The sequence below is a fragment of the Lipophrys pholis genome (assembly GCF_963383615.2).
Source record: "Lipophrys pholis genome assembly, chromosome: 3".
In the NCBI taxonomy this organism is placed as follows: Eukaryota; Metazoa; Chordata; class Actinopteri; order Blenniiformes; family Blenniidae; genus Lipophrys; species Lipophrys pholis.
In genome coordinates this window covers 18647062-18672997 of record NC_137627.1, presented here as the reverse complement: position 1 = coordinate 18672997, position 25936 = coordinate 18647062, and the positions used below count along the sequence as shown (strand labels likewise).

Here is a 25936-nt window from a genome sequence, read left to right as displayed (position 1 = left end):
TCAAGTCTGGAATAAGGAAATGCTGTGATTTCATTAATTACATGGAGATGTCGAGTTGAGCTTTCATACTAGACCGTCTCTCTTCCTCACAGTAAGTGATAGACGCTATTCTCCAGTGATCTCATGAAATCTTATTTGTGCACGAACAAAAGTTTGTGTGTGAAAATGAGTTTATACTGACACTGAACCGTGCATATCTTCCTGTAAATCCATTTTATATGCACAGCAACGTATCTGCACTTACCCCTTTCCACAACCCTCCGGCCCTACCACCATGAAGGGCTGCCTGTGCTGAGCCGTGAGCCACGGGGAGAAACAGTGCAGGCCTCTTTGTGTGCCCGGCGTCTCGATAACAGGCAGCATGTGTGTATCAGAGAGCTGTTGGAGTGTGAGACTTTCAGGGCGCTCGAACGTGTAGGCTGCTAGATGGCCACTGTCAGAGTCATAGTAAGTATCCAGTGGCTTTCTGACATCTGGTGGGTTTTCTCTGGCCCAGCTCAGCAACTGCAAGAGTCAGAGCATTAAATAGTAAGGTTTTGTGAACGACGGCAACGTCTTCATTTTTATCTGTTACAATTAAGAAACCTAAATGTATGAAACATTTAAAGTTGAAACAAGAAAAGATTTCAAATTCTATGATGCCCGTCTTGGAAATTAAATAAAAAAAAGCAGAGATCTCACCTCCTTGGCAAACTCCTGTCGTGTTTTGAGGTTGAGGTTTCCTCCCATTCCTCTAAGAAGGCCGACAATGAACTGACCTCTCTCTGTCACAGCATTGAGATGCGACAGACAATTGAACACTGTTCCCACCAGACTGGTTTCCACCACAAAGTCATTCTAGGAGAAAGGAAGAATGCAATGAATAAAACAAATGATTCCGTTTTAGAAAGAGAGCTCTGGTTTGTCAGCATTTATTTCAAAAATCTTCAATCTCATCAAGGCTAATCATTTTCCAGAAGTGGTTTGTCTTTTAGCTTCCGGTAGATCAAAGAACTACATTTGAAACAGAAGGTAATGCTGCAGGATGTTCGCTGTACACAAAACCATGACAGCACTCTTTCAGCATGTGGGTGGAGACATGAAGTTCGAACTGGCACATTAAATCAGCGTCAGTGTTTTTGTACAACTATCACCTGTTTGTGGACCCAGTCGAGAGATCGTTGCAAGTAATCCCCCAGCCAGTTTTCGAGGTTACTGCGACACTCCTCTGGCTGACATCTTAACCAAGACTTCACCAAAGCACCGACATCAATGTCCTCATCACTGTAAAAGACAGGTACAGACAGATGAAGCAGCGGAGCAACAGGCGTTGAGAATATTACAATGTTGAACAAATGAGCACATCAAACTCTGTCGACTTAGCTACCTGAGAAAGATCATGCCCATGCGAGATATAGTAGCTGGCGAGGCGCAGCTGAGGTCATGAGTCTCAAACAGGAAATTAACATTGGGTCCAAACTGGATGCGCTCTCCACTGGGCATGGTTAAGAGTCGATTGTCGTCCAGCACAGAGTTCAGACTCTCAATCCACTCGGGGTCGATGTCACCATCGCAAACAATCCAGGAGTTCACCTCTTTAAACACAAACATTCACCATATCTAAGTGCAACAGCTGTAGACTACATATAAAAACTTACTAGACACTTCAATTTAAAGCATTCCTCTTAGCAGCAAGTGTTGCTTGGCCAAGGAACTGCTGTTATTATTATGTTACAGATGCTAACAGACAAAGCACGTGATGTGTAGCCTGAGAATAGAGAGACAAAAATCTGCCAAGAGCATGAAAATCAGTCTATACCATTTGAGTGGCGACTTCCTCTCACCTTGTGGTTCTCTCACCACATTCCTGGCACTGTGTGTAAGGACGCCATCAGCCCACTCTCTGGTGTCCATGTCTATGTGTCCCAACAGCTGTTGTCTGGGCATGGCTTTAGGATTCATTGTGTACTGCTTCACCTGAAGAAAAAAAAAGAAAAAAGAAAAATAAACACAGCTTCGACAAGATGATACTTTGAAACAGTGTTTCACACTTATGTTTGGACTCAAGCAAAGTAACTAATTTGGATGACATTAAATATATTTCAGCATGTATTAGTAAAACATGCGTGTGATGACTTCTCTACTCACCACCTTGCCTGTCTTGCTGAGAGCAGCCCTGAGCATCCTCCACAGTGTGGACTTGCCCGCTCCACTTGGCCCGACAATAACAACGCCCATACGTTGCCTCAGCTGTTCGTTCAGCTCTAAAGCCTTCTTCAGCTGGAACAGTGAGCAAATCACATATAAAAAGTCCTGTTGCAGCAAGGATCCACTTGATATGCTGTTTGAATATTGAACGACTTCATGCAACAAAACGATAATATGCGTATGCGGAGAGAATAACTGATTAGTGTTTCCTTAAACAAACCTGACTGGGGATCAGTTCAAGTTGTGCCTCCTTGTAGACTTGTTCCAAGGCTTGCATTAGTAACTGATCCTCCACATCGGTGAAACTAACTCCTGAGAAGACGTCTTTGACCAGGGCATCAAACCGAGAGCTATCGGCAAACGTCAGCTTGGACATGGTGTTCAGCCTCAACGCCTGTACGACCAGCCCGGGCTCCTGAACTGCAAAGAGACAAAAATAGAGATTCAACTTAGTAGATTTCAATGTGAAATAGGGAAAGTATGGAAAGAGTAACCCTTTAAAAGCGTGATAAGAGACTTTTTGATGATGGAAAATGAAAAAAAAAAGTTTTTAAATGGACCAAAAAAAAAAAAGTAAAAACGCAATGCAATGCTTGTTGAGAAATGTATAGAAAGCAATGTTACACAATTTAACTTATTCGATTGTTGTTGCTTTGCTCTTGCCCATGTCCCTCGTTGAAACTGTGCTCATTATCAAGACTGTCGTGTTGGTCAATACCTTTCTTTTCTTTTCTTTTCCAACAATGTTAGTGTTTCCCTGCAGACACAGCGGTGGCTTTTTATTTTAACAGCTGAGAGGAACACTCAGAGACAGACACGAGCAGACTTTGGGGACTCATCGACACACAGGAGGTGTGTGTGTGTGTGTTTGCGCGTGTGTGTGTGTGTGTGTGTGTGTGTGTGTGTGTGTGTGTGTGTGTGTGTGTGTGTGTGTGTGTGTGTGTGTGTGTGTGTGTGTGTGTGTGTGTGCGTGCGTGCGTCCTCCCACACTAAGAAAAATTGTATCAAGCGAATTGGTTTCTCTAAATTACCTGTTGTTGTAAATGACAGCGTGTGTTTGTCTGTCTGCCTGTGTTTGCCCTGTGATAGACTAGTGAACTGTCCAGAGCTGCACCAGTACGCCCAGAACTCCACAACCCTGACTTTACAATGATGGTCTACGTATAACGAGAGAAGATTCTTCTGTAGAAAAGTAGTGAAACTATTGTCCACTACTTGGGGCCCTTTAAAAACAAAAAAAGCCCTTAAACCCCCAAAACGCTCCCGGAGTGCAGCTCGGTGGCTGCCCACTGCTCTTTGGGGAATGGGTTGAACGCAGGAGACAATTGTACTACAACGCACATTTTTCTCTATTCTGCAGTTGACTGATGGATGAAAAGACGATGGGATGAGAAAGTATTAACTATGTATGTGAGAAAAGGCAAACAAAATATGGGGGGGGGGGGGGGGGGGGGGGGGGGGGGGGTCTAGATGTAGGGTAAAAGGAAAACTCCTGCAAAGTGGTGAAGGACAAAAGTAGAGACAAACCAGAACACCTTGGGAAAGGAAAGTTTTTTTTTTAAAGGAAGCATTTGAGCTAAATGTCAATTGATTGAGTGGTGAGTGTTTACTTTAGAGGATTTAGAGGTTAAGGACAGCAGGTGTGAATGAAATCCTTTGGAGGCTCAGGTATAATCACACATTGTGTTTTAAGCCTGCAGTTAAGACCCAAATAAAAAGGGGCATATTATCAAAACATTTGGGAGCACAAGTCTCTCGGGCAAAAGATAATTATGGTCAAACCTATCCAAATTTCACTGTCACAATACAATTGAATCCTTTTCATCGGCTCTACTAATAAGTGTCATCTTCTGATGACTGCATGAGAAGTTGAACTTCTGATTTCTTCTTTTCTTAAACCATGACATCACACAAGAGGACATTAAACGATGAAGCAATAGTTTGGCGCTTTGTACTACAATATTATGTGATAGCTTACCAAAGCTTTAACAAAAGCTAGTATCTTATATTTTAAATGGCTATTCAGTATTTCAATTTTATTTTTATATCGTGGTTTAAATTTGTGCTTTTTGATACATTTAATTCAGGGTATTAAAATAAATTCTCATTGAATATAACATTGTGGCTTCTTTTTACCCAGGTGATTAGCGGCATTGTTAGTGTCTCCTTCTAAACAACAATATTTGTGCACATCTTTTTCTGTAAATATTGATTAGTGATGCATATCAAGGCAGTAGAATCAGAGGCGCGTTCTATTCTTTTTGTATAAGGCCTTATTCCTCGTCAGTACCTGACAATGCAACTTGACTGCAGAGAGTTTTGCTGGAGATTTAAATATACGCTTCTACCAGGACTTCGCGTAGCCCTGAGCTGATAGCCTCGGGCAGCAATGAGGAGGAGGACGAGGGCACAGAGGTCTCTTTCTTATGCCTCTTCTTACGAATTACAAACTTGGAAGTCTCAATGAATGTTGACAGCAATTACTTGCAGCCATGGATAAGCTTCTCTGCAGCTTTCTTTTTATTTTTCCCCGAAGCTCGTACCAAATCATTTCAATAATGGCAACTTAATCCTTAGACAGAAGTCAAATTATTGACTTTCATGTCCATCCAGTGTCAAAATTGAGCTCTTTATAGTTTTAAAAACGATCTGCTTGCATCGTAGTGTGTTCAATAGGGATGCGTGCAGCATAATATAGTCACATAGATAAAAAAACGACAAAGACCTTGGAAGATCTACTCACAGTTATCTTTTCTGAAGCGATAGGGTTGAGGGAGTTAACCGAATACATTGAGGACGAATACACATTCTAATTACTTTTTCAATTGGGTTTTCCCTCCTTCTTAGCTAGTCAATTGATCTTATTTACAATTTTCATTTCACCAACAGTGAAATTAGTTGGCAGAAGCATTTGTTAAGCATAATCACAGGTTATTTGGTTAAGAATATCTTCTCTCTTTGTTTTTTTAACTGAGACGGTCTTACTTTTATCCTTGTCGTGACTCCTCCTCAGCTGCTGCAGGAGACTGCCACAGGCCTTCAGCACCGTCTTCAGTGCACGCAAACCCCAGTCGTAGTGCTGCTGAGGAGTCAACAGTTCCCTGAGAACACAAAGAAAAACCCACACATTTTCACACATATCCCCACACTGTCAATGGACTGTCGCACTTAGGGGTGGGAGGCACAAGATAATTCATCCACAAAATCAATACACCACAATAGACTGTAGAAACTGTATTAAATGGTTTTCAAATAAATGCACTTTTCTTGTGTGACTTGAATATTCAAACACTCCTATCACCAACAGGAACTGGCAATTGATATGTTAGTGGGTATAGTCTCACAAATTGTATTGATCTTTAAAAACAAAAAACAAAACAGGATTTCTACCTGGCCAGGTTGAAGATTGCAACCAATTTGCGTCCAAGTATTTCTCCACTTTTGAAGCCCTCGGAGTAAAGGATGACTTCAGCGATGAGCTCATTGTCTGGCTTGCTCATGGCCACTGGCCTGAACAGCTGCTTCAGGTTGTCTGGAAGCTTCTGTCTGCCTCCATAGCCTTTTCCTGCTGGGTTCATTGTGATGAACACCCCAGAGTTTGGGTTTAATTCCACCTGAAGCATGAAGAAAGAAGCAAACGTTCTCCTTGTTAATAAGAATATAATCATATCGTAAGATAGATAATAAACAATTGCACGGTTGTTCGCTGATCGTTGACCCAATAAATTCAATTTTTTTAACAATATGTAACGAAATAAACAGCAATATGACGGTAACGTTATATTATAATCCGATGAGCTTTGCAGAAACACACAACAAATTCTATGTGGAAAAAAAGAAGAAAGTTTTTAAAACAGTATTGTCAGTCAAAGCTGTTTTGAGTGTCTCACCTCCTTGCCCAGCAGTTCACAGGTGTTCTTGTGGTGTTTGAGGGAATCTTGAATTGCCTGAATCTGCATGGAGACTGCAGACAGCACAGCTTCCTCTAAGCGGTTGAACTCGTCGAAGCAGCCCCAAGCTCCACATTTCACCAGCCCCACAAAGATCCGTCCCATTGACTTCACATCAATTCCCTGAAAAGACATTACACACACACAATTAACAAAAAAAACAAAAAATAAACATGCAGCATGTTCTGAAATGCCAATCAGATCTAATGTAAACTTGTTTGTGTACAAATCTAAACGTCAACATGTCTTTACTGGATGTTCATTCAAATCTTTTTTTCTTGAACTCCATAATGAACTATTTTTAGAAATGTGTCCGTGTCATTTGCCTTGGGTAACAAAACTGTGTATGCTTGTTGGTTAAATGTTCAAACTGATGTCGACTTGTTCCCGCGAACAGCATATTTATACCTCATCACAGTTGAATACTAGCACTTGTCGTCCAAAGAGCCCCCCTAGGGCTTTGACTGACTCGGTTTTGCCTGTGCCAGCTGGGCCATAGGGATTACCCCCAAGCCCCATCTTCATGGCCTGGGTCAGAGTTAGGTAGCACTTATCAGTCAGAGGAGTGTGCACCAGCTTAGCAGCATTCCCCTGGGACACAGGAGGGACAGATAAAAGAAGAACGTCAGCGATAAGAGTCGGGGAAAGCACCGTAGTGGTTGAAAAAGTCATCAGAGGATAAAAGCAAACAGACAAACAATGAGAAAGTAGGAAATGAATTAAACAAATGGAAGACAGGCAAAAAAGGGAGGCTAAGTCGAGTATGAGTGTTCAGGGAATGGCACAGAGGATATGCAGAATTCCTCATTTCCACATAAACAGTGCCCCCAAAAGGAAAGAAAAGGGAACTCAATGCAGTCTGAGCATAACTTTTTTTTTTTTTTTTTTTTAAATAACCTGATGGTGAGTTTTCAGAGTTCACAGAGTTAAACCCTTTACATTCAGCACGAGAAAGGACACCAGAATCAATTAAAGTGAATGAAAAATCACTTAAAACCTGTGCATTGATTCAGGAAAGTCCTCTGGTTTGCAACGTCACAGAATTACACATATATACAACTATTTATGATATAATTACTTTTTTTTGACTGAGTGCGTGCAATAGTAAGATTGTTATTCCTTTGTTGATGGAATGCGGAAGAAAGACTAAAAATGTATAATTATGTAGCAATGCGAGAGGACAAAATATGTGAAAAGTAAACGTGAGTAAGTTCATCACTAAGAAACCAGTGGGGATGATTTATTTGAGATTTCAGCTTGTTAACAATTAAAAAAACAACTATAATTCTAAATGAAACATAATTCAGAGTCGTGGTGGTTTGGAAGTTCCCTGGTTCAAATCCTAATACCTGAGGAAGGCTATTAACCCTCAGCTGCTAAAATTGCATCAGGAAAGACAAATGGCTTAAAAACAAGAAAGAAAAACTTGAGCTGTATCAAACATGAATTGATCATACCATCAATTCCATTTAAAAGTGAACTGTAGCTAAAAAAATATTGGTTTTACGACTACGATGAAGTCATTTTAATTGTCTTTCAAGACTCTTAATACTGACTGATCTGAAAACATGGTGGTCTGCACTTACACACCTGGTATTCATATGTGTAGCTGAATTGTGCATCAACCATTTGTATGGAGCAGCATTTATCAGGTCCCATGTAGAAGCGAAGCTGCTTCTTCCAGGCCCAGGCATCAGCGCTGGTAACTCCTGCCTGACTGAGTTGTTTCACCACACTGATGTTATGGATGATATCAAGGATCAAGGCCTTTAGCTTCAGCTGAAGGATGCTGGACTCTGTGTGAGGAGACGTGCATTAGTCACAGGTACAAATACATTAAATTACTCCAATCTGAAATAATTTGCTATTTGTGAGGACGTCAAACAATCCAACATAACATGATTGTGGCAATAAAACTAAAAATGAAAACATATAGACAGCGTCAAATGCTTTCCACCCTGTCGTGACTTCTTTGCCAACATGTTAGCTTGCTCCCAACTCCACTCTGAGTTTATGGCCCATTTATGTAGACTGGGTAATTAGATTATTCTTTTAGCCATTACTTCAGCCACTTTAATCAGTCCAACTACTCAATAGTCTCTTAAGCTACCTACTTCTTCGAGGGGAGCCAGTAATCGAATGAGATATTATCATGAAAATGACTTCTGTCTCAACTATGAGTGGTGGATTTGTATGCAAAACCGTATCAAACGGAATCAGGGTATCTCTAAACCTGAAATATCATGTTGAAATATCAGGTACAATAGCCGATTTGTTAAAACTAGGGATGAATGGAAATTTGCCTCCGGTTCCACTGAACGCAAGGCAAACTAGCATTGCTTTTCACAGATGCATGTTTATATGACGCACAGGATTTGAAACTTGGCAGCAATGTCCCATGAAACGGCGCCACTAGTAGGGTTATGGAGGAGCTTTTCATCTCATGCATGAATAAGAAACCTTGATTTAAATTTAAAAGTGCTATTTTGCAAATTCAACTTCTCGGGAAAGATCTCACTTGTCGTGCTTTACGCAGTCATATATTCATCCCCAGGTCATTAAATTAGCCTGCCAGCGACTCCGTCGACAGCTTTACCGAGTACGGCTCCCTTCTGCACTCCCACTGGCTATGAGGAGATTCACACAAGTGCAGTTATTCAGCATTAATCTCTCCGACAACAACTGATCACGGAGCAATCACTAACAACACAAGAGGGAATCTCGTAATGGAGTAAAGTGCAAGTGTCAAGTGGCTGTTGTTAATACGGGCAGTCACAGGAGCTGATTTTGCGAAGAATTTGGCCAGCAACTGAAAAGGGTTGCTGGAGAAACTAATGGGCGGGAAAACAGCAGGAGAGAAAATGTGCAGCAAACTCACGGGAAGATTTAATGTCCTCCAACATAAGAAAAATCCCCTGAACAGAGTCCAAGAACAAGTGAAGTGTCGTGAGTACACTCATGGAAGAGAAAGGGGATTTTGCCAGTGCTATCTAATGATACAGTGCTCCAAGTAGGAGCCTTTTAAGAAACTATGTCCCACTATCTTCAGTTCTTAGCCAAAACGGGTCAATGATTCATGGCCACTAGGTGTCAGAAAAACTCCATAAATGTTGACAAATGTCAGGCACCGATCTATAGTACTATTACTTTATTTAAAAAAAAAAAAAAAAAGGGGAACTTTGCAATTCAATAAAAAATCATTTCAGCTTTATAATAGTTTATATGACAGTAACACTGGGTCAAGCATATAAAAATATATCCACTGATGCATATGAATGCAAACCCTACCTGTGTTCGGTTGCTCGTCTGGGCTGGTGTCCACTGTCGTGTAGTGCTCCAGTTTTCCTTTAAGCTCAAGCTCCAGCCGCCGCAAATTTTGCTCTTTTAAAGCTCTCTCCACATCTTCAGTGAACTGGATCTGCTCAGCAAGACATAAAATCTGCACAGAACGTAAAACGTTCCAAGAGTTATTTTCCTCTCTCCTTGGTCATACTCTTTCAAAAGCAGTATATAATTTTAACTTGAACGAGGCATAATAACAGCAGTATTTAAACCCTGTTGATGGAATGTGTGTACTTGTGAGATGTGTATCGTCCCGAGAGGTGAAAATTGGTGAGGAAGTGTGTTTTTAACTTCTTGGGAGTTTCATCTATATTCCCCTTTTTATCTCTGTGTGGAAAGGTTTTACGTGGCACCACCACAGAAAAGGAACTGGAGTCACCTTTAAATCAAAATGAAAAAAAAAAAAAAAAACATTTAGAAAAATTTGTTGGCAATCCCCCTTTGGTATGCATCAAACAATCCCCTCTAAAAAAAACTCTATGTTCAAGCTTTAAAAAAAAAATTGGGATCCTCGAGTAATTCGTAGCTGCAAATGAGTAGTTTCATCATAAAACTTACAGTCATAAACATAGATTTAATGGGGTTATTTTGTAATAATAACCAAAGTCAGCTTTATTATTGCAATACCGTATAATAATATTGTGTTTTTCAAAAAGAGCAGTTATTAATGCATGATCAAAACGGGCACCTAAAGGGTTACACTGTTACGTGATTGTGTTAAGATACCTGTGATGGATAGCGAGAAGGGTCCACCTCTCCTTTCTTCCCAGCTGACAGACATTCGTACAACAGGTTCTTCAGAGTTTCTTTCATTTCTACAGAAAGTTCATTCAGCCACACCTACAAAGCAGGAAAAAAAAAACAAAAAAAAACATTGCACAGCTGCCTTCAACAATTGCAACGATCCAATAATCTCTCTTTAAAACTGAAGGAAACAAACACACGGGAATAAAAGATACATCCATCACAGAGTATACATTTGTGCGATACTTTGCGGACTTACCTCTACAAGGCTGGAGATGTGCACGAGGTTTCTGAGTGGCACGACTTCTCCTTCCAAAGAGCACATGGCAACAATGTTCTGGCCTTGTTCGTCAAACACAACGCTGTGTATCCCTGCACAGACAATATACGGTCAGATTACCTTCACTGCCCGTCAACATCTGGTGACAACAAGAGATGTAAGATAGGAGATAGGTAGCCCAGAGAAAGGTGGAATAAAACAAAAGTGTGTGTACCAGATCAGATAAACAAGAGAGAGCGGTGCAACAGAGCGGCTACAAAAAGAGAAGACAAAGGATCGGACCTGCAAACAGCTTCTTGAGGTGTGACTGGATGACACTTGGGTTTGTTGCCTGTCCAAGAATCTCTAAAAGATCATCATCGCCTATAAAATAGAACCGCGGGAAGGCAGAGCGCTTCTCCTGAAAAAATGAAAAACGAAACATACATTATCAGCAGCATAAGGAAAACGTGTGTGTCTTTGCACACGGAAACACGTATGCATACCTCCAGGAATTCATTAAGTGACTTTTGGCAGCGCTGCAGTTGATCCAATATGGTGACCAGGGAGCTTCTGATTCCTGCCCTCAAACTTAGAGAAACCACTCTGTTGTCCCTCTGGATGTCTGACATTATAGACCTGTTCCACACACAGAAACAGTTGTATTTTAATGTCCTTACTTTCACCAGTTTGGTAATATTACAGAAAAGCTCTCTGGTGTCTGTATTCATAGTCACATAAATTGAAAGTACCTGAAGTCTTCATCGACACGTTTGAAGCGGGCCTCCTCTCGGGGCAGCGCTCCTCGTCCAAAGATGGGCTCCAAATAAACCCAGCGCCTCTGGATGGCATTCAGACTGAGCAGGTACTCGTCTAAGTCCGACAGTCGAACCTCCCACAGACTGACCTGGTTGCAGATGGAGTAAAGTTATTGCCCCTGATTAGTGTGGTAAGGATGTTTACGATCTTGATGTTTGGTTGAACTCCAAACAGCGAAACTCAAAACTCAAAATATCTTCAGGTGAAATTACCCCCGAAAAAAGTAAATAAAGCAGAGGGATTATGAATTCAAGGCTTTAACCTTACCTTGTCCTGGAAGCTGCGATAATAGGGAGAGTCTTTTAGAGATTGCAGCAGACAGCGGTTATCTCCAACCTGGATGGACAGAAAGAGATGATGAAGCCAGTGTTTGCTAATCCGTAAGATTTCATTTAATGGTGCCAATCTCAGTGTATCTGCCAGCAGTCCGCGCATGCATTCGCACGCACACACACGCACACACACGCACACACACACACACACCTGGTTGACAATGTCCTTCCAGTCCTTGATGAGTGTGAGAATGCGTTTGCTGCTGTCTGTGTACTCAGTCAGGTTGAAGACAGCTGCAGCTCCCCACAGATCCAGCTCTCTCAGTGCTTCTCTGATTGTTACCTCTGCCTGAGCGCGGCTGTTCAGGTCCTTCACGCACACATGAACACGAGACAATTTGCTTTAGGTTGTGTCAATAATGTGGAAATGCAAGTATAAAGGATGCACCGGTTTTCTCGTGCTCAGTGATCGTGCTCAGGGATCATAATTATGATGTTTTGAGACAATTATGATCCTTATCATTGATCACAATATTGTCTTTATCATTCAATTATTGAAAAGTGATTCAAAGAGGTAAACATCCCTACAGTAGGGCAACCTTCTACTCAGCAGCCAGATGAGTGTATGTGTACAAACCTTGAGCTCCAATGTCTTTTCTATGATGGTGTTTGCCACACCAAGAATGTCATTAAAGGTAAGTTTCTCCAAGGTCGTCCCTCTAGGGAGACCCAGTAAACGGAACATGTCCAGCCAGTGGTCCTGAGACAGATGCTCCCCGCGGACATATTTCAGCACTGGAACCATATTCTGAAAGGTGCCAGAAAAAAAAAGAAAAGAGAAATAATGAAAAAGTACTCAAGTTTGACATACCTAAGAGTTCTGGTTTAAGTCAATGATGGATATTTGGATTTCCTACAACAGCCTCCACTTTGAAATTAGGTGATTTTATGGGTTGCCCAATGAAAACCAAAAACGACACTATCTAATACCTTGTATTTGTCCACTTCCCCTTGGAGCTTAACAGACATGGCGGTAGGCTGCTCCAGTTTTCTCAGTCTGTCTTGCCATGTGAACAGAAACTCCTCAAAGACATACGTCTTACTCCTGTGAAACATCGATCATGAACAATTACCACCACATGACTTTAAACACAGCCATGGCGAGAAAATAAACACTACCCAAGCGAATGCAAACATCTGTCAGGCTGACGGTGAACTCCTGACCTGAACGTGATCCAGTCCTCCTGAGCCTTCTCAGTGAAACCCTGCTGCCACTCCTCATACAGACCCCACATGTGGCTGTACTCCTCCATGTCTCTCTTTGTCTCCGCAGCCAGAGTGAAATCCGGAGCCTCCAGGTCAAAATAGGAACAGTCCTCTCTGTGAACAATAGAGAACTTTAAATCAACAGTGTATTGTCCACCACACAAGGGGGAAAGATGTTAATCCAAGTAAGCGATGTACTAATATAGCACAATAAACTTACAGCAGTTTAGTGCGCACCAGCTCCATTTCTTCAAACTCTTGCTGTTTGTCCCTGATAGTCTGGAGACATGCAAGTAGTGCCGCATGGTCATCCTTCTCAAGCATCTCATCTTTCGGTTTAAGCTGGTCCCAGCGGGCCTTAAAGCGCTCCAGGTCGGCCCTGTACGCACTGATACGTTCTGCAGCATTACTCCGCATCACCTCCACCTGAGATGTATGCAAGCAAAAAAAAAAAAAAAAAAAACAACAGCGAACAGTAAAAGCTGTTGCTTGTGCTCGACTTGGTGAGATTCATGCATGTTGTGTGCCATATGTTTCAGTGGGCAAACGTCACCTGCTCTTTGATCATCAGTTGATGACTCTCCATAACAAGCTCGAGTTTGTCCCACTTGGCCCTCAGTGAGGAGAGAGAGTCCAAGCCGGCGCCAGCCACAGCTCGCAGCAAGCGGTTCTTCTCCTCAGCCCACTGGAACTGAGGCAGGATCTGTACACATGTATGTTAGTAAGTTAGTTCATTTTTGTGTTCAGAAAATTACAATAAATTGTAACTCATTAAGTCCATAGAATTGCAAGGTAAACAATAGTGAAAGTCCAAAGACAAATTTTTTTTATTTTTTTATTAAAACTTTGGAAAATGTTACTCCATTTCAGAAATCTCAGAAGAAGAAAGATGGACTTTCACAAAAAAAAAAAAAAAAAGTGTTGTTTCTACATTCTACTCATTATGCTTTATATGTGGGTAACTCTTACTTCAGGTTTGCCAGCAAGTATCTGGTTATATTTTCCGTTGGCTGCGCCAATCTCCTCCATGCTCTCTGGTCGACTGGACAGGATCTCCATTGATTCTGACACAAAACTTTCAATTGCCTGCATGTGACCTGAAGGGCACCAAGAAAACATGGGTGTGAAAAAAAGGAAAGCGAAAGTGAAAGGAAGACGAGCGGGGATGTCACTGTTCCCGAAAGAATGAAAAACGAAATCAAAACAGAGTGAAAATAGAGAGGGAAAGAACTCTCCTCTTTTTTCTTATCAGTCTGCTGTATTGCACAAGAGTGAAAACTCTATGACTTCATCCACAAATTACCTTGAGTCGACTTCCGAAGTGAAAGAAGCAAAGTGTCAAACAGCCTTTGGATCAGGTCATCGATGACGGCTTTTACAGGCTCACAGTTGACAGTGATACAGTCCACCTTCTCCTGACTAACAAAAAAAGAAAAAAAGGGAGAATCCCCAAGCTGAAACCTGATCATTCTACATTGAGGACTAAACCAAATTAGTGGATTTCAGCTTGCCAGCTCCAAACAATCAATAAGGTCAAGCATATCCTCTCAAAGAGGAAGTCTGGCTTGAAATGAATGTTTCATTTGTAATCAAGTTGTTTGTAAGTTTAACTTTTACATCAATTATCAAATAGATTACCATTTGTATGTTATTATAGGCATGTACTTAAATATATAGTGTTTCTGACAGAAACATTATTCTTCCTTACGTTTCTGAAAATACATGCAATACTGTCCATGCAATGTCTGTGCGTGCGTGCGTGCGTGCATGCGTGTGTGTGTGCGTGCTTGCTGTACCTTGGTAGCCGTTCAGATTCTTTCCCTTTGGCTTTCAGAGCTTTGAAATTTCTCTCCCAGTCCTGTACAGAACTCAGATGCTTCTCCACTAACTTTTCTAAATCCACCTGCCCCAGGACAACCCACTCCTAAAACACACACGCACGCACACACACACACACACACACACACACACACACACACACACACACACACAGGTTCAGTGCAGATTTCCTTTTTTAACTGGGGCAAAGTTGACAGAAACTGCACGGCCCCAACGGAACATAAATAGTTGATTTAAAAACAGAACCAAGTAAAGTGAGAGAATAAAGATAAGTCTAGTTTCAGCTGAGGGCCTCCCCTTCTACAATTTAGGTCTGCTGACAAAAGGGAAAACACGAAACACAGCGCTCACTGTTCTGTGACAGTATCATAAAGGGGAAATGCTTACAAGTTAAGCGTGAACATGATCAGAGATGCATGACATATCCAAGTGGATCTGTTTTACAAAGCAGCGCAGTTATGGCTCACTGCAATGTTGTGTAAATGTTAAAACAACGTGGATTATTGTTAACCTTCAACATCAGCGCAAAATCACAGCATGTTTATGAAATGTAATTTGTATATTCACAAATTTCATCTTCTTATATGAAGGCTGAAATTACATCGACAGTGTGAAAGAATAGTGGGACTGCTGCAGAATGCAGTGAATAAAAGGATTTCATTCGAATGAAGTTAAATCTACTCTGGGACTAACATCTTTTGCAGTGTTCTAATAGGAAGGTTAATGTTGAATCTCTGTTACAATTAGTCATAAATAATCTGTTGTCCAGGCACCTTGAACTTGTGTTGTATAGCCTGCAGGCGATTGAAGAGGTCCTCGGCTTTGCTGAAAATGGTGAGAAACCCGGAGGCGTTTCTGTCAATCATGATGTTGAAGATGAGCTCCTCCCCCTGCGCGCTGACGCCTTTGAACTGGTTTGGGATTGAGATGAAACGCTTCATCTCTCTGAAGTAGCGCGCTCGCACCTCCTCAAAAGGTGGACGGAACTGTAAGCGGCCCTGCCTTTTGTGGGGGAGAGAGTGAAAGATACAAGTTCCAGTAAGCAATGCATGGAAAATGTATTCGCTGGCGAGAACAGAAAAAAAGTGGCATTGTGAAGTGCATGAAATAGAAGTTGAGATTTTTTTTTTAAAAAGTCAGAATCGGCTGTTTGTAGTTTCACAGAGAGGGAGAAAAAGATGGCAAAAACTAAAAAAAACAACTCAAAACTGAGAGTGAGACAGAAACTGAATTGTGTGCTCTCACTTGAAAGTAAGATCTATGAGTATTTCAGGCAGGTTCTTATTCAGAGCTTCCAATCCAGTCTGATATTGGTGTTCGAGAGCCTTATACAGCTGATGATTCCAGTGCTGACGCCACGCCCGCATGTCATCAGACCTGAAGCCCTACACACACACACACACACACACACACACACACACACACACACACACACACACACACACACACACACACACACACACACACACACACACACACACACACACACACACACACACATTCATGAGTAATTTGTACAAATTAATCATTTCAGATTTCAGATTTCTGTAAGAGTTTTTCAATAGTTTTTAAACAAAACAGTTTTTTTTACAAAAACAGTTTTACCAGAAACTAACGAAGTACCTGAGCTTCCAACGTAGCAAAGCCGGTGCGGAGCTCCTGAAGGCCGTCCTTCCAGCGCTGCTGATGTCTGAGCAGGTCTACATTCATCAGTGTCACCACCTGAGAAACACAATCAGTGGAGCAGACGCAAACGCAAAGAACAGTCAGACTCCGTGCGTGAAGACATTGCACAATACCCACAAAGTATAACGGAGAACATCTTTGTGGAAAATACAAATGACTGCAAATTGTTGCGGCGACCTTTTCAGTAAAGTCAGTGTGCCACTTCCGCAACTTTCTGTTCTCAATGGAAAGTTTCTCAGCAGCAGACTGCAGCTTGGCGATGTACAGCTCTAACTCTTTGGGGTTGTCCCAGGTGATCTGAAGTTTACCACTCGAGTCTTTTGAATGACGAGGATTCTGACAAAACAAAAAAAGAAAAGAAAAAGTCATGAGAAACATAAGATGCTGTGTTACTGAATGTCAGAAACTAGTTAATACAAGATAAAAAAAATATAGGAATAAAGCTGGAACTTTGTCCTTTTATATGTGTAAAGTTCACTAAACTGATAATACTTTAAAAAATTCTAATAGTTTAGAGCTGTCCATCCACAATACCTTGATGACCTGTTCGAATGCCAGCGCGAGCCCGAGCATCATTGGTCTTTGAGAAGGAATCATCTGCTGGTCAATGGTGTTGTAGAAATGAGCCACCTACAAAACAGCAAGCATAAGAAACATAAATAAACATGTAAATGTAAGTGTGTTGGTCTCTCTTAACTTTCATTCTGACCTGTTTTAGGACAACAGCTTGTCTGTAGAATTTGTCTGCAGTGTTGGAAGCCTGGAGTATCTTGGCTGGGATGGGAAAGCCCAGGGCAGAGAGCTGCCTGACTTCCCGCAGCAGACTCTGCAGCCTGTCCGAGTACTGGATCTTCAGCCTGCCGTCCACATGGTCCAGTTCCATTACGCGGCTACTGGCCTGAAGACTGCAAAGAGGAGGAAAACGGTATTCACTCGTGTGCCTACGAAACACAACGTTAAATGATGTGATTAACGAACATGGAGATCATCAACGGTGTGACTCAGCAGCAAACATTCATGCTGCGTGGTTCTATTGTATTCAAACCTGATGCCTGACTTTGGGTCAGCCAGTCCAGACATTATGTCTCTGGACCAGTCCTCGAACTGTTCCTGTTCGTAAGCCCGCAGGACTTCCAGCAGATCATCACAGAAATGCAGGAAACCTTTGAACCCAGACAGGTCTGAGAGCAGAGCCTCGGCTATGCGGACAGAGTCTTCCACCTGACGGATACAAGCACATATAAATAAATTAATACTAATATACACTGTTCTGTTGTCATGGTATTTATATCAAACACTTTGTAATTATTCAATCAAAGTTACTTGTCTTACATACAGACGTCATTGAGAGACCAGAAGGTTCACACTGGCACAAAGATAAGACGTCAGTTACCTTGTGGAGAAGCTGCCGCACCCAAACTATTTTGTTCACCACCTCAGGAAGGTTCCTTCCAATGAGCGGGCCGGACTTGTCTCCGGGGTTTCCGTGGCACCGACTATCAAAGTCAGTCTTCAGGCCTAAGAAAATCAATATATTCAAGAGAGGTTAAGCATGGAAAGCAACTCTGTGTCATCAGTGACCTTCCCGATATTAAATACTTTGTGTTAACGTTTTAGAAGACACCTGATAATTGTGTTCTTGTCAGTTCCGATGAGTGAGTGGATGTATTGATGTGCGAGAGGCAGGGAGTCTGGACTTTCACAGCAACAAGCAGAACATCCGTTCACAATCCTCAAACACATAATGCACACACTACAGATCACCATCATGCTACACAGTGGAGTCGTGGTCAGGATGCTCGCCTCATAGTGAGAAAAGTCCCTGGCTGATCCTGGCTGCTGAGCTTGTTCCAAACCCCCTGCATGCCTCATTCCATAAGAGATTGACATTTCTCTATCATCATGGAAAAAGTGGAAAAGACAATATTGCAAACCCTTGTTGTAGTCTAGTAGTCTGGCCAGAAGAGTTTCTCTCTCAGACTGCAGTTCTTTGTTGACGGTGGGACGTTTGATCAACTCCTTGTGCTTTTGGAACACCTGGAACAGCTGGATGAAAAAAAAAAAAAAAACATGCATTAAATGTAAGTTGCGGCACACCCACAGAAGATTTAATAATCTGATCAATAGGACTCGGGCTGAATACCTGCTGTGGATTGTCCTGGACATCAGCAATGTAGCTCTTCAGTCTGCCAGCTACTTCCTGCTCCGATGGAGTCATGAGGCGTTCAAACTGAGCCACTGCTGCTCTCCACAGGGGCTACAGAGAACACACAACCGTCAGACTGTGGCGCTAGAGAACAATTTGACAAAAATATTAATGTCTCATCATTCAAAAAGTAGATTGTGTGTAAGATTCTTCCTAAAATGATCAAATTAGCCACCGCTGTTCCAACTACACAAACTGAAGTCGTGACAGAATTTACCACAGCCATCAGCTCAATGTCGAGGCTAACAGGCAACTATTAGGTTTTTAATGCTGTATTTAAAATGATCATTGATGCTGGCAGCAAGCCACAACACACTGAAGGACCTGCATGATTTATCCTGCTCCCACAAAAGGAGGAACGGGATGGCTTAACAAGATTCATTACCTCGGTGTACGGGTTGTAATGAAGAGGATTGAGCCCAGAGAACGGTTCAAACACACGATCTGAAGTCAGACCTTGCTGCTTCCCGCCAGGAAGCAAGCACAGCAGTTTCTCGTGAACCATACGCAGCGTCACCACCTTGAGAACAGGCAGAGCATCACGTGATCAGCAGGTTACCAGTGTCCATTGTTTCATTTTGGATATGATGACTGATGTTCTTGGGTTTTTGTTTTTTTTAACTGGAGGTAACTGATCAATCCCAAACTTGCTTCTAACTAAACAGGAAAATGTAGAGATTTTGTAGAAACACCTGCGTTCTTTGTATTTAACAAGGCCGGCTGCAATTTGATCAAAAATAACAGCGTGTTTAAGACAGTGGTCTAACGTTAAGGCTACAAAAACGACATTGAATTTCAACATTGTGAAATGCGAGATTTACACAAGGTGAGAGTTAAGTGCACGCGACCAACATTCGACCTGTTTAAACAGATTCTGACTGAAATGCTAAGACTGGAAAACACTCTTGGAAAAATAAGGGAGATGGCTTCACAAAGATTTGGAAAGTTTTTTTTAGTGCTCTGACTTTAATAGAATATAAGGAAGCGTACTTGAATTTCATTTCATATTACAAAACGAAAAAAAAAACACCGTGGCCTGTACTTCTTTTTTTTCCTCTGTTTGTCTTTTGTTGATGTTTTGATTTGGACGAACATGTTTGTATAAAGTTCATAAAAGACAATAAAAATAATAATAAGTGGTAAGGAATGAGCTTTGTCTGTTCGCACTGCCATGCATATATATTAGGCTTCAAATTAAGCAGCTGTTCATTTCAAGACAAATATGGCACGATTGTGAAAAAGTATGCCTGATTAGAAACTGCGTTAAAGCAAAAGTTGAAAAAAAAAAACAGCATTCAACAATATAATTGAATCAAGGTGGTGCATAACAAAAAGAAGTTTGCATTTATCACTATTGCATCGCAAAAAATGAAATTCAAAGAAAGCTTCAAACAGCAGTGGAAACTAGTAAGTGAGCCTTTTTCATCAGTCTGTTTATCAATTGCCATTGTCACAATCATTTTTTGGAAGATCAAAACAAGATCTTTAAAAAAATGTAATCAAGGCATAATTCCAGCGAATTGACGCAACCGCTTCAATAGAGAGAAACAAAAACAAGGAAGTGGTCAGAGTGTATTTTGTTGTACTCGAAACATATCTTGCCTCGGTCAATCGTCCTGCAAGGCAATGCAGGGTCTGTGGGCAGTGCTTGTTTCCCTTCCAAGGACAGGGAGCATGTCTCTTCCATATCTGAAAAAAAAAAAAGAAAAAAAGAAAAGATGAACACATGCTAACAGACCTATTCCCCTCACCGGAGCGGATGAGATTTGAATCTCTTCGATCATTTTGTGCATACTATTGACTCCACTCTGATGTTTCCCCATACCTGCCCAGTCAGATGCTCGCAGGCCACCACCCACTGTTCACAGATGGAAATTCCCGTTCTCAGGTTCTCTCTCACTGATACGAACGGCTCCTCAAAAAGTTTCACATCACTCAGTTTCCTTTGGACATATCTTCCCAAGGCTCCACCTTTGTATGTATGGACGCAAAATAAATTTAAATAGAAAATAAAACATTACTTCAGCAAACATATAGAACAGAAAACAATTATACTTGCAAACAGGATATCTGAAACACATTTTGGCTGAATGTTATTCTATTATTCTATTAGTATCATAGTACGGCGAAATGATCCTATCTATAGATGTGATTGTCAAATACTGACGAGTTCGAGGGAAACTAAAGATCGTTTCACTTCTCAAAGGCTGCGCAACAACAACATCATGTCAGCACAGTGGTCAGTGCAATATGAGAAGTGGCGTCAACACTACAGAATAAGACAGAATCGACAAATATCTGTCAACATTTCTTGGTTTTTGGTCATTCATTGTCCGTCTACGAGAGCCCCACCGATGACATCCATGAGTCGGACCATGCGGGTCTCTCGATAAGGTTCATAATCAGTCTGCCTCCACACGTCATCCAGAGAGTCTCTGCTTTGCTCCACCAAGTCCACGACATCCGGCATCGACAAGCCATCGAGACCGCCATACTCCTAACGGGAACACAGATAGATTGATAAGTTCAACTCCAGGGAGCATGTGGTAAATATAGGCTTCAAAAACAAATAGCACGCTCACGCATTTTACAGTTGGAAGCTTTTCAAACGTCCAATCCAACAAAGTAAAACATGACGTGTTGCCCGGTACAAATCACTCACTTTTTGATCAATTCAATTAGAAAGAAATTTGATATTTCTACATCATTTTTAAGGTTTAAGTAAGGGCTCCATGCGAATATTTGTTGGCTTGCCTACCTTTTGAATGGGCTTGAAGAGCTCGGTAAAATGTGAAGCCCTTTCTCTCACGCTGTTCTTTTCGGCAGACTCAGAGAGATCCGCCCAGTACTGGAACTCATCACCGGGAGTCAGGATACCTGCATCGAACGCAAAAAAACTGTTAGTATATTGCTTTATGGTACAACGTTATTGCCCATTGTATATGTATGTAAAAACATATACAGTATGCATGTGATAAAAGTATTCCCGCTGAAATGTAGTGTGTTGAGAGACTACGTGTGTGTCATTTTATGAAAATGTATTTGAGCAATACCCAGGACGTCTTCCTCCTCGCGACCCTTCTTGGCAGAAGTCTGCGCTCCGGACTGACGAACCACTGAGCCCAGCCCGAGCTCCAGCTCGCTCAGGAGGCCGGCCAACTTTGGGTCGAACGTTGAACGCCAGCGCTCATCCTTGAGAGAGCAAAAAGTGACATGCTTTTGACCGCACAGTGTTTCTTTCTGCTCTTGCATGTATTGTCTCATTCAATCTAGAATATTTTGCTATTGTGTTGTTTACCTACGTCAAATTAGAAAAAATATCCTCATACAACTTGAAATAAGTAGGGAATTGAAATGTGAAGTGGACTTTTGAAGGAATCGACGCTTTTTAAATAACGCCCCATAAACTCCTCAGCACCTCCCAGCGAGCTCACCTTCAGCAGTACAGGTGCAAAAACCTGTTTAACAGCCTGGTAGAGAGTGTTGATGGGAGATTCCAGCATGGACGACACCAGGAGGCTCTGGTGAAGGTTATCCTCTGTAATCACCGTGGGCTGCAGTTTAAAGAACACCAGCACTTTCTCTTTGGTGTCGGCCACAGCTTCAATCTGTTTAAATGATAAATGATAAACAAAAAGGCCAGCTTTATTGTCAACACTCGAATGGAACTTCCAAAACAAAAACATTCTCCATCCCTGATGTACAGTGAGCAAACGGTATAATCTCTAGAACGGGTTTCTGCAACATTTCCCATTAAAAGAGCCGTTTTTGTCACTCTCCACCAAATAAAATTCTTCTACAGCCACAAAAAAACCTTTTATCATAAAAGATCAGAGCTCATTAAGTCATTTATTAGTCTTGCTAAACGTACATTCATGACGTTTCGTCTTCTTTTTTTTTTTCTTTTTGCCAGTCCTCCTTCTAACACTTTTTTCAGGTTTTTAGCTATTATTAACTGTTTGTCGCTTTTATTTGAATAGCTTTTTTTCTTTTTGAAATGTTAGCCTTTTTAACCATTTCAGCTATGAGAGTAATTTTGAACGGAAGATAAGTAATAGGAGGAAAATTGTTCTACATATAAAGAAAGGGAGCCAACACAGAAGATCTAAAGAGCCACAAGAGATTAATTCTAGAGCCCCCCTTGGTCTCCAAGAGTCAAAGTTGGACGTGCCCAGACCTCTTATGGGATGCAACTACGCCTGAATTAGTAGGTCGATTTTGAGTATTTCCGAGATGATCAACCTTGTCAAAGTGAGGTTGCCACCCTGATAAGATTTTTCAGTTGATATTATTCATGGCTGTAGGTGAGTGTGGGGATTTCAAGTGACCAGTAAAACTGAGCAGACTCGGCTCCCTTTCACCACAACAGACCAATAAAGCGTCTTCGAACTGCTAAGTCCTTCAATGAATATTAGTTAAATCATTTAGAATTATTAGGTTTTTAGTAAAATAATGAATGAATTCTGAAATGTGCTTTAGAAGATTGGCATTTCCGTCCATCCATCTTCTTTGATAACTATGGGCAAGCGCAGGATACACACCAAATATGTCGCCAGTCCATCACAGGGTAAACACAGAGAGGAAGCTCACAACCACACACTCATATTTTAACCTTGTCACCAGTTAACCTCACATGCATGTTTTTGGACTGTGGATACCAGAGGAAACCCTCACGCAGCAAAAACAAAATCAACACGGAAAGTCCTATTTGAACCCACAACTTTTTCACTATGAAGCAAGAGTGTTAACCACTGCTCCACCATGCGGCACATTGGTATTTAAAATTCTTAAATCTTTTCAGAGCAAAGCAGTCCTTGGAAGAACTTCTTTCTTTTTTTTTATTGTCTTGGTTTACATGATGCTCTCCTAAACATGGCTGTCATAAAATTCAACTGAATGATCAAAAAGTGTGTCGTAGTCAGATGTTTAGCTTTATGACTTTTGTAACTGTTGTAACTTCTTTGCATATGAGTGACCTCGAGGTCAGGGAAGCGAGCCTGTGATCGGAGGAGATTTGCAGGTTCAAGTCCCACAGCTGCCTGGTTACCACTGTGGCTCCTTGAGAAAGGCCCTTGAGCCCCAAATGTTCCCCAGACACTCCAAAGTATCTGCTCTTCTTTGTAAATGTGTTATATATGTAATTGCTTCACCTTATTTGACAAGTGCAGATCACCATCATGTCTGCTGAAAGACAGGACAAATTCATTCCCATCATCCAAGAAGTTATTGAGCTCTGGGCTGTCGGTCAGGGACGAGGAAGGTTTTATTCCGTAGAAGTTTCCAGTCGTGGTGAGGATAAACCTCTTGCGAGCATCATCTGAACCGTGGGGCATCTTTCAGCTGAAACCCAAAGAGTGACCATGAGTAAGTCTTATTAGGAGCTGTGTAAAAGTAAACACACATTTCTTGTGTATTTCTTAAGCCATTTTTTTTATTCAGGAAATGTTTGTTTTGGTGCGTGTGTGTAGCCAGGTAACACATTCAAACAGACGCACCAGAGCAGAGGCTACTTATCACAAACAGGTTTCTCTCGAAGCCCAGCTTCGGAGGGGAAGAGAAACTGCTTCGGTGAAGTTCTGGGAAAGCTCCACCGCACAGCAAAAGCTGTAGCCAGCTAGCTAGCTTTAGCGTTAGCTTTACTCGTGTGAATGGAACTTACGAACATGATACCAAGGCTGAATGTCGGCGCGCTGGAACACTGACTGAAATGCAGTTTTCATACCGTTTCGCCATCAAGTGTTGTAATCGAGCGGTTCCCATAAGCTAATGCAAGAAATGCGGCTGTAGCAATGTCTGTGTAGCGATGTCTGTGTAGCGTGTATGCGCTCGTTGTTGCCAGGCAACGACGGCGCTCGCCTGAACACTGTTAGAAGTACCGATCTGCGAGCAAGGAGCGCCGCCATTTCTCTCTCACCACCGGAAGTTACGTTATCTATATTTATTTATTTTTTTTTTGTTAGGCGTACAAACATATGGAAGAACGGAAGTACGGAAGAGTTTTAGGGCCACTGAAGAAAAAAAAATAAATTCGGAGGCTAAAAAGAAAAAAACCTCCATGCGCTTCAAAAAAAGTCGAAAATCAAAGTCGAGATTTTTTTTTTTGGAGGCTAAAAAAAACAAACCACCTTCGTGGCTTCAGAAAAAGTCCAAAATCAAAGTCGAGATTTTTTTTTTTCACGGTGGAAAAATAAGTCCGTCCATCCACATGCCAGCGTGTGTGACTGCTTCCTCAAAATGCACATCAGGCGGTTTAATGAAGTGGTGAAAAGATGAAGGAAAAAAAGATTCGGAGCTAAAAAAAAAAAAAATAGAGTATACAAAGTTTTTTCGACTTTGACACTTCGGCATGAGGGCAGGTGGAGATGGGAAGCGAACCTGTAATTTTTGATTGTGAGACGACCTTTCTACTAACCGAGTCATGCTGCCCAAATATTACCCAAACTACCTATTTCCATTTCAGTCTCTTTACAGACATTTACACAGAATTGTGTTCTGGAAGAAATCGCACAATTACTTTCCAGTCTTCTAATCTTCTGTGTTTTTTGGCTCACTTCTCTTACAGTTTTTATCCAATTCTGACCATTCAAATATCCAAACGCGCAGCAGATTGCCTTTCTGCATAATTTCAAGCTATGAAAATTGAATTTGCTGTGTAGTTAAAGTTCCACAATACACATACAGCCACATAAATACCCAACTCTGAACAATTAGTATAAAAATTGACTGCAATCTCTACATAAAGCCAGTTTTTCATGATGCAAACTACAGTGAAATGTCCCAAAAATATCTATAGCAGTCGCATTTTGCAGACTTTGCATACATATTTTCACAAACTCACATGACAGTATGGCTTTGAGGCTACTGTTAGTTTCATGGCAGGATCACCGACATTTCAGCCACCACTAAGAAGGTTGTGTTAAAAATCCAGTGCTTTTTTGCTTAGCTGGCTCATGGGCCAGATTGTAGCCTCTTGTGACCCGGTCTACAAGCCTTGCTTGACACTCACGATTGAAATCATTAAAATACTGGTTACTTGTGACTCATCGCCTACTGGCATTGAAACATGTCTCAGCAAATAAAGAAAAACAAAGGCTCGGTATTGTGTGTGTGAAGCAGATTCATTGACTGATCCCGTTGAAACAGAAACCAGGTGGATCAAGCATATGACTCAAGGGCCAAAAACAGCATGTTTGAGGGCCCGAAGACTTTGCTAAGTTTGGGAATAAAACTTTAACCTGCTAATTCTAAGTCTTAGATTTCACTGTTTTAGCAATAGCTAGAGACATAACACCACACTGAGACCTGAGACAAGAGATGAGTGAAGTGAAAGCCGCCTTATCACTGGTGAGGTGGCATTAACATCAAT

General features: G+C 41.5%; 1 protein-coding gene across 1 annotated transcript in view; it reads right to left on the bottom strand.

Annotated features, from left to right (window-relative positions):
- dync2h1 (dynein cytoplasmic 2 heavy chain 1) overlaps positions 1 to 24283 on the bottom strand; it is a 101753-nt gene extending 77470 nt beyond the window's left edge. The window contains 47 exon segments of the mRNA XM_080460502.1: positions 245 to 504; positions 682 to 837; positions 1134 to 1263; positions 1367 to 1574; positions 1824 to 1956; positions 2128 to 2259; positions 2408 to 2607; positions 5173 to 5288; positions 5578 to 5801; positions 6078 to 6260; positions 6546 to 6728; positions 7728 to 7933; positions 9426 to 9576; positions 10206 to 10319; positions 10483 to 10595; positions 10786 to 10903; positions 10989 to 11121; positions 11235 to 11389; positions 11569 to 11637; positions 11785 to 11943; positions 12211 to 12381; positions 12564 to 12678; positions 12798 to 12953; positions 13060 to 13265; positions 13393 to 13542; positions 13809 to 13936; positions 14143 to 14258; positions 14636 to 14763; positions 15452 to 15680; positions 15924 to 16063; positions 16302 to 16400; positions 16542 to 16700; positions 16899 to 16994; positions 17074 to 17269; positions 17410 to 17585; positions 17758 to 17882; positions 18299 to 18410; positions 18508 to 18621; positions 18956 to 19090; positions 20173 to 20259; positions 20396 to 20541; positions 20923 to 21067; positions 21329 to 21447; positions 21624 to 21762; positions 22005 to 22178; positions 23721 to 23910; positions 24066 to 24283. Coding sequence (XP_080316628.1) covers positions 245 to 504; positions 682 to 837; positions 1134 to 1263; positions 1367 to 1574; positions 1824 to 1956; positions 2128 to 2259; positions 2408 to 2607; positions 5173 to 5288; positions 5578 to 5801; positions 6078 to 6260; positions 6546 to 6728; positions 7728 to 7933; positions 9426 to 9576; positions 10206 to 10319; positions 10483 to 10595; positions 10786 to 10903; positions 10989 to 11121; positions 11235 to 11389; positions 11569 to 11637; positions 11785 to 11943; positions 12211 to 12381; positions 12564 to 12678; positions 12798 to 12953; positions 13060 to 13265; positions 13393 to 13542; positions 13809 to 13936; positions 14143 to 14258; positions 14636 to 14763; positions 15452 to 15680; positions 15924 to 16063; positions 16302 to 16400; positions 16542 to 16700; positions 16899 to 16994; positions 17074 to 17269; positions 17410 to 17585; positions 17758 to 17882; positions 18299 to 18410; positions 18508 to 18621; positions 18956 to 19090; positions 20173 to 20259; positions 20396 to 20541; positions 20923 to 21067; positions 21329 to 21447; positions 21624 to 21762; positions 22005 to 22178; positions 23721 to 23903 — 6887 coding nt within the window. The 5' untranslated portion in view covers positions 23904 to 23910; positions 24066 to 24283.
- Positions 24284 to 25936: the final 1653 nt, after the last annotated feature.